A 6011-nucleotide genomic window follows, 5' to 3' on the forward strand; every position below is an offset into this window, starting at 1 on the left:
CCCCATCTCTCACTTTCTGGGAATCCATCGGGAGGCCTCGCGCTCGCTGGGCTCTGCTACGAAGAGGGAGAGAGAGAGAACGAGTCTGTAGCACCCTCACCGCCGCCGTCTCCCGGGAGACTGATGCGCTGCCGGCCTCGAGGACCGAAGTCCTGCCAGTCCCCGCCCGCTGTAACCCAAAACTCCGGCCCCTAACCCGCCTGCGCACACACCCCTCAAAGCTGGGCGTGGAGACCCCCTCCCCCAAGATGGAGGGGCGGGGGAGGGCGCGGCTCTCGGCGCCTGCGCACTGCCTCCTGACAGCCTTTGAGGGGGCAGTGTAGTGCTGAGTTTGTGGAGAATGGTTCGCTACTGTGCAAGATTTTTAGTGAAAGAAGGGTTGGAAGGGCAGAGAGAGAGGGAGGGAAAACTGAGGATGTAGGTCCAGAGAGACCAAGTCTGGGATAGGGCAGAGAGTGATGAGTCGTGGAATCTCTGATAAGGGACACTGTTCAGCTGGAACAGCTCTATCAAAGATGTTCTACAAATGGAAATCGAGTGAAGTTCAATACACACAATAAAAAACTAAACCGAACAAACAAAACCCTCCCAGCAACCATGTGTGGCACATAAGAAAAGAGGATGAGTGCAAAGAATTCCAAACAAGGTGTCTGAGGCTCAGCAAAATTTTTGTGTTGGCATCCAGTGAAAATCTTGAAACTGACTTTTCTATGCCAGTTTCTTTAGTTTATGTCACAAGCTCGATTTTCAATTAGGATGAGTGAAACTCCAATGCAATAAGTAAAAGGAAACATCCTGATTACACTGGAGTAATAACCCAAGGGAAAAGAAGGAAGGAAGGAAGGAAGGAAGGAAGGAAGGAAGGAAGGAAGGAAGGAAGGAAGGAAGGAAGGAAGGAAGGAAGGAAGGAAGGAAGGAAGGAAGGAAGGAAGGAAGGAAGGAAGGAAGGAAGGAAGGAAGGAAGGAAGGAAGGAAGGAAGGAAGGAAGGAAGGAAGGAAGGAGAAAGTAACATGAGTAATGGAAAAAATAATGCTGATACAATCACAAAATTTTAAAACTACACAGCAGCTATTAAACATAAATTCTTAGAGGGTGGAGACTATTACATTTGTCTTCCCGTCTCTAGTGTCTGGAATAAGTGGTTTGCACAGTGTTTGCCTGGGTGCTTTGCACACTTAATAATTGTTGAATTGAACCGAAATAAAGGACCAACCAGCAAAGATGGAACAAACAAAATGAAATCTATACCCAAAAGACTTCAAGTAGATAAATAAAGTATTTAGAGAAATTGGGGGAAAGGATGTGTCACCTGCATCCCAAAAGAGTGCCTCTCAGAAAGGGACTCAGACTGCACTCAAATAGACAGAGATTCTATCAAGAGATTATTGGTGTCTTTGAAGACAGAAGTTTCAGTTGAATGATAAGACTAGGTGCCAGGAATTAACATGGTCCCTTTTAGAGAAAGTATTCAATATATAAAGTAGATGTCAAATATAAGGCAGTCATTTATTTATTACTCACAAAGTCTGGAAATGTCCATTTCTCTGGATTGCTGTTTGGTCACTTGTGCTTAGGCAGAGAAACACAAAACAGAAGAGGCAGGCAAAGAATTGAAATCCAGTGTCAGAACTGCCCTGGATTGTTCCATTATTTTTATAGTTAGCATGACTGCTGACCAGGAAGAGAGAAATCCCCCACACCAAGTAGGAGTCCAAGGTAGATACTTGCAGAGCCCCAAACTGTATGCTCAAAAGTGAGTTTTGCTCCTTTTAATTTATATAGAGCCTGAGGGATCAGTTCTCCTTGGCTCATTTGTCATTCAGTTTCAACAAAGACCCCAGCCACACAGAAACCAACCAAGTTGAGCCCTAGCATGTGGTCCACCCAAAGTAACCAAGATGTATGTATGCTCTACCCCTTTCATTCAACTAAGATGTAAGCTCTTTGATGTCAGGGGCGGTCATTGTTTCTGGTTTTGTTTTATTCATTTCTAGTGCCTTTCTGGTACTTAAAATTTTTTATTAAAATTTAATTAAAGTTAATGGAATTGGCAAACACATCTGAGCCAAATGACTTTACCTTCAGTTCCTGGCATATTGTAGAAGGTATTAAAGGAATGATTATGAAAACTTTCCAAAACAAAACTAGGAAAACAAAGAGGCAGCATAATTTTAATCAAGAGCATAGAATGACAGTCTGAACTTTTCCCCCCTTTTTGACAAGTTTACTAGATTATTAAACCAATAGGATGCTGTGACTATAATTTACTTAGGTTTCAACAAAATATTTCACAAAATTTCTTCCATTATTCCTATGGATGAGAAGGAAAGATCTGTAGTTCCTTCTAACTATAAATCTATAATCCTGTAAAAAGTGGGATAGAAGAGATTACAGTTATGTGGGTTGGGAACTGTTTGAATGACCAGGCTCTAAGAGTAATCAGGAATGACCAGGTAGGACAGAATCAAACCAAGGATTTGTGGTTGGCCCTATGTTGTTTACCATTTTCTTCAGTGAATGGGATAAAGGCATAGATGGTATGCTTATCAAATTTGCACAAAACTCAAAGGGATAGTTAACATGTTGGATGAATGAGGCAGTATTCAAAAAGATCTTAACAGTTTGGAGCCCAATCTAATAAAACAAAATGCAAAAGAGATAAATGTAGTTTTACACTTTTGGTTAAAAAACCCAGCTTCTTAAATATATGACAAAGCTAGGTACCAGTTCATCTGAAAAAGATTTGTTGTTTTAAATAAAGTGCAAACTTAACATGAATCAGCAGTGTGACATCAAAGGCAAAAAAGCTAATAAAATTTCAGGCTGGATGAAAGATATATATTTAGTCCAATGTCCTCTATATTATGCTGGTCAGGCCATGTCTATAAGTGAACTATGTTCAATTATAGGCACCTAATTTTAAAAGGGAAATCTATAAGCTTAATAATATCTAGTAAAGGGCAACAAGGATGGTGAAAGACAAGTAGAAGGCATAACTTATAAAGATCAGTTGAAGGAGCATAAGATATTTAAATGAGAGAGAAAACCTAAAGAAAATTTACCTCTCTTCAAGCATTTAAAGAGCTGTTTTGTTGGGAAAATATTAGAGGGACAGCTGGGTAGCTTACTGTACTGGGAGCCAGGCCTAGAGAGGGAAGGTCCTGGGTTCAAATATGACCTCAAGACACTTTCTAGCTTTGTGACCCTGGGCAAGTCATTTAACCCCAATTGCTTAATCTTCATCACTCTTCTGCCTTGGAACCACTATATAGGATTGATTCTAAGACAAAGGTAAGGATTTGAAAAAGATTAGATATGGTTTCACTTGATCCCAAAAGGAAAAAGTAGAAGTAGATGGGTAAATGTTGCAAAGAAGGAGACTTTGTTGTACTCAATTTAAGGAAAATTTTCCTAAAGAAAAGTTATCTAAGTGTGGATTAAACTTGACCTCTGAAGTCCCTTTCAAATCTACAATTATATAACAATTAATCAATCAACAACATTAATTAAACACCTATTATGTTCCAGGTGCTGTGCTAGGCTCTTGGATTACAAGTACAAAAACAAAACCATTCCTCCCTTGAAAAAAGTTATGTTCCTATTCATTCTATTATTCTATTCTATAAATTCTATTTATTCTAAAGCTGTTTTCCTTTTCAGTTTATCTGCTTATGAGGGTCTGAATTACACTTTCCTCCATTTATGTTAATTCACATGCCATTGACTTCCATCAGAGAAGAGAGGTGACCATTCATTTTGCTAAATGTTTCTCATATTCAAATGTTTTTAATTCTTACCTGTTATACAATTGCTTAATGGTTCTTATAGACTCTTTATTAAATACCTGATTTCAAGAACAGGTGGGATTCAATACTTCCTTGAATCATATAGAAAAGTGTAGCTTCAAAGATTTAAATAACCTGTTTAAATTCCTATAATTTGGGTTGACACATAAATAAGGAGAAACATGCAGAAGATTAGAATTAAGGTCAGAAAACGTGTGTTCATTTCCTGAGATGTATATTACACCCTTGAAATTCTCAATATCCATTCAGGTAGATAGCAATTTAAGACTCTAACTTAAAAAAAAAAAAAAGACTATAAGTCACAGCTGAGTTTCTGGATCTGGATTGGTTGAAGAAGCTTTCACAAGAGTGCCTGTTCTCACTAAAGAAATCATCCATCCAGATGTCAAAGCAATCATCCCTCCCCCCCTAACTAAGCACCACAATTGAGAAATCAAAGCCTTAGATGGTTTTTTTACACTTAAAAAATTCAAAAGACACAAACCATCCATCTATAGAGTAGTAATTTTTCCTTACTTTAAACCCTAAATTCTAAAGTAGCTCAGAGGAGTGTGGACAGGAATAACAAATAAAATTTAAAATCTCCAATACTTGCCTACCTAGGCTTTTACATTTGTACTTGAAATTTTTGTTAAGAGATCCCATTGTTAGAAGGAAGCATTGTTTATGAAGAATTCTTGATTCAGAAATTTCTTCTTGACAAAAAGGACCTTGAGAGATTTTTAGGGGATACAGTGTTTAGTAATAAGTTAATAAATGCTTGTTGATTGATTGAATGATTTCATGTCCTAAAGGCTGCCTTTGTATTTCTAGAGCTTCTTGTTAATATAAATGTGGAGGAAAAACAAAATTACCATTGAGAATTATTTTAAGGTTGTGGTTATAAGTAATATTATATCCATTGGAAGACCTATAACGATAATATAACAAACATAAGGTGATACTGTAAATAAACATACACTATATACACTATAATAAATGTATAATGTAGTTAAAGTATGAAAAGAAAGTTGCAGTTCTTGTCGTAGATACTTATCAATTCAAGCTCCAACCCTAAATCAGTCCTGCCTCACTTAACTTCTACAATCCACTAATTCAAAGATCTCAATGGTGTGAGTACTTCCTCTGAGATTACCTCCAGATTATTCTATATATATATTCTATAAACATAGAGATTTTTGTTTGTTTTCACTTTTTTCCTCCCAATATAATGTGACCTCTTTGAAAGCAGGGACTGTTTTTTGCTTTTCTTTGTCCTACCAGCACTTTGCTCAGTGTCTGGCACATAGTAGGTACTTAATAAAAAAACTTATTTTATTAACTACTCCCTCACTAAGCCTTACTTCTCAATCCATTCATACAACAAGGGATATTATATTAGCTCCCTGTTTGTCAGGAGTTTGAAGGGCAGCTGTTTGCTGATTATATTAATATATTAAGTTCTTAGTGGTCTGCCAATAATCAGGCCAGAGGTATACTTATCCCCCCATCATATTTTTCAGTTAAACCCCTATCAATTTCCCTTATTTTTTATCTATTGCAAAGGTTTCATCAAATCACTTTTTACCAATGGTATTATTTTAGAAAACACTAAATCGTAGAAGTAAAAGAAAATGTAGGTATATTCGTATCAATAGTGCCCATTTTAGGCATCACACACTGTGACATTTATTGCAATTCCTCTCCAACCTCCTGCCCTTCCTCATCCCCCAAGCAATAAGGAAGTCTGTAATCAGGAGATTAAATTCTTGTTTGCTCTCATCCTTGAGCTGAGCAAAGGGCAATTTACTCACAAACAGGTACAGTCTTAGAAACTGCACTAATGAATGCAGGAGCTACTGGATACCTCATTGTTTCCTTAAAATACAGCATACATAGTGTCGAGAAAGGGGGGGTGGGGCAGGTAGTGTGGTGGCAATTTCAGTTTCCTGGCTGCCCTTCTCAGTTTGCTAGGACAATGTAGGAATTTGTTTTGCTTACTCTACACACATATTAAAAGGAGTTGATTTTTTTTCCCCAGTGAGGAGAGGGGGAGAAATAGGGAGAAGCAAAAATTGTTTTTTGTTCATTAAAAAAATTACTTTTAAAAAACCATGGTCTTCTTCAGAACCCCAATTTGCCACCACTATGCTATATGGCATCATACCTATCACACATGCTTGCTCCTTCTGAATGATTCCTGTCTCAAACTGAGGAACTAGTGC

At 37.7% G+C, this 6011-nt stretch overlaps 1 protein-coding gene across 2 annotated transcripts in view; it reads right to left on the minus strand.

Annotated features, from left to right (window-relative positions):
- The window catches only part of FSD1L (fibronectin type III and SPRY domain containing 1 like), a 104810-nt gene extending 104664 nt beyond the window's left edge, over positions 1-146 (minus strand). For both annotated transcript variants that reach the window (XM_056805315.1, XM_007499620.3), the window contains exon 1: positions 14-146. In XM_056805315.1, coding sequence (XP_056661293.1) covers positions 14-28 — 15 coding nt within the window. In that variant the 5' untranslated portion in view covers positions 29-146. The remainder of the gene's footprint in view (positions 1-13) is intronic.
- Between the last annotated feature and the right edge of the window lie 5865 nt (positions 147-6011).

This window comes from Monodelphis domestica, chromosome 7 (genome assembly GCF_027887165.1).
Source record: "Monodelphis domestica isolate mMonDom1 chromosome 7, mMonDom1.pri, whole genome shotgun sequence".
NCBI lineage: Eukaryota > Metazoa > Chordata > Mammalia > Didelphimorphia > Didelphidae > Monodelphis > Monodelphis domestica.